This window comes from Volvox carteri (assembly GCF_000143455.1).
Source record: "Volvox carteri f. nagariensis unplaced genomic scaffold VOLCAscaffold_133, whole genome shotgun sequence".
In the NCBI taxonomy this organism is placed as follows: domain Eukaryota; kingdom Viridiplantae; phylum Chlorophyta; class Chlorophyceae; order Chlamydomonadales; family Volvocaceae; genus Volvox; species Volvox carteri.
Window position 1 is genome coordinate 116,245 of NW_003307676.1, and position 850 is coordinate 117,094.

The 850-nt window shown below is 47.8% G+C and overlaps 1 protein-coding gene across 1 annotated transcript in view; it reads left to right on the forward strand.

Moving 5' to 3' along the window:
- Nucleotides 1-622, forward strand: part of VOLCADRAFT_100650 (uncharacterized protein) — a gene marked incomplete at both ends in the record, with an annotated part of 6,237 nt that extends 5,615 nt beyond the window's left edge. The window contains one exon of the mRNA XM_002959192.1: nucleotides 361-622. Coding sequence (XP_002959238.1) covers nucleotides 361-622 — 262 coding nt within the window. The remainder of the gene's footprint in view (nucleotides 1-360) is intronic.
- Between the last annotated feature and the right edge of the window lie 228 nt (nucleotides 623-850).

The window sequence follows — 850 nt, forward strand, 5'->3', positions numbered from 1 at the left end:
AACTCGCTAATCCATCTAACAGGTCTAAACCTGTTAGATCTCGCATTATTAGATCTAAGGTCTAGACCCAGACACATGTTGATAGTTTTCATGAAATTTCATGGTATGTTCACTGTTTCACAATCACTGTGATATATTACCTATCCGGGAACTATAAGAGCTCCATCAGGCATTCATTACAGAATGTTTTCATGGTTGATGCATTCTTAATGCATACTTATATGACATACTTACATAAAACCGCTTAATACCAGTGTAAGAATGTTTAAGAATGCACACCCGCCTCCTCCATGTTCTTCCGTCGTTCTTATCATTCTTAAGCATTCTCCTAAGTTTCTTAACCCCCCTCCGTGTTTGTAGGGTGGGCCGCAGGTGGCCCAGCTGCAGCCCATATTCACCACCACTGGTGGGCAGCAGTCCTATGCTGCAGATCCTCTGCAGCCTGGGCTGCCACCAGCGGCAGCCCATTTTCATCTCCACCAGCAGGCAGCAGCCCTACGCTGCACATCCTAAGCAGCCTGAGCTGCAGGCAGCCCAGCCCCAGCCCACATTCACTGATGGTGGATCCAATGGTGGCACCAGCGACAGCAGGGGCAAGGAGGACGACTTCATAGAGTTTTAAGTGAAGAAGCAATTGAAGGGTGAATCATTTGCAGCATGGCCCATGCGCTTCGTGAAGATCAGCAGCAACACTGACGGCAAGGCCTCTCTGCAGAAGCTTGTAGAGGCATGCGAGAAAGATGCATTTATCAAGGGCTGCAATTTTAACGACCTCCGATACAAGGTCAGTAATCATCCAGAGTGGTGGTGACAAGGGTTTAGAGTCATTTTGGGTCCTTGGGTTTTTAAC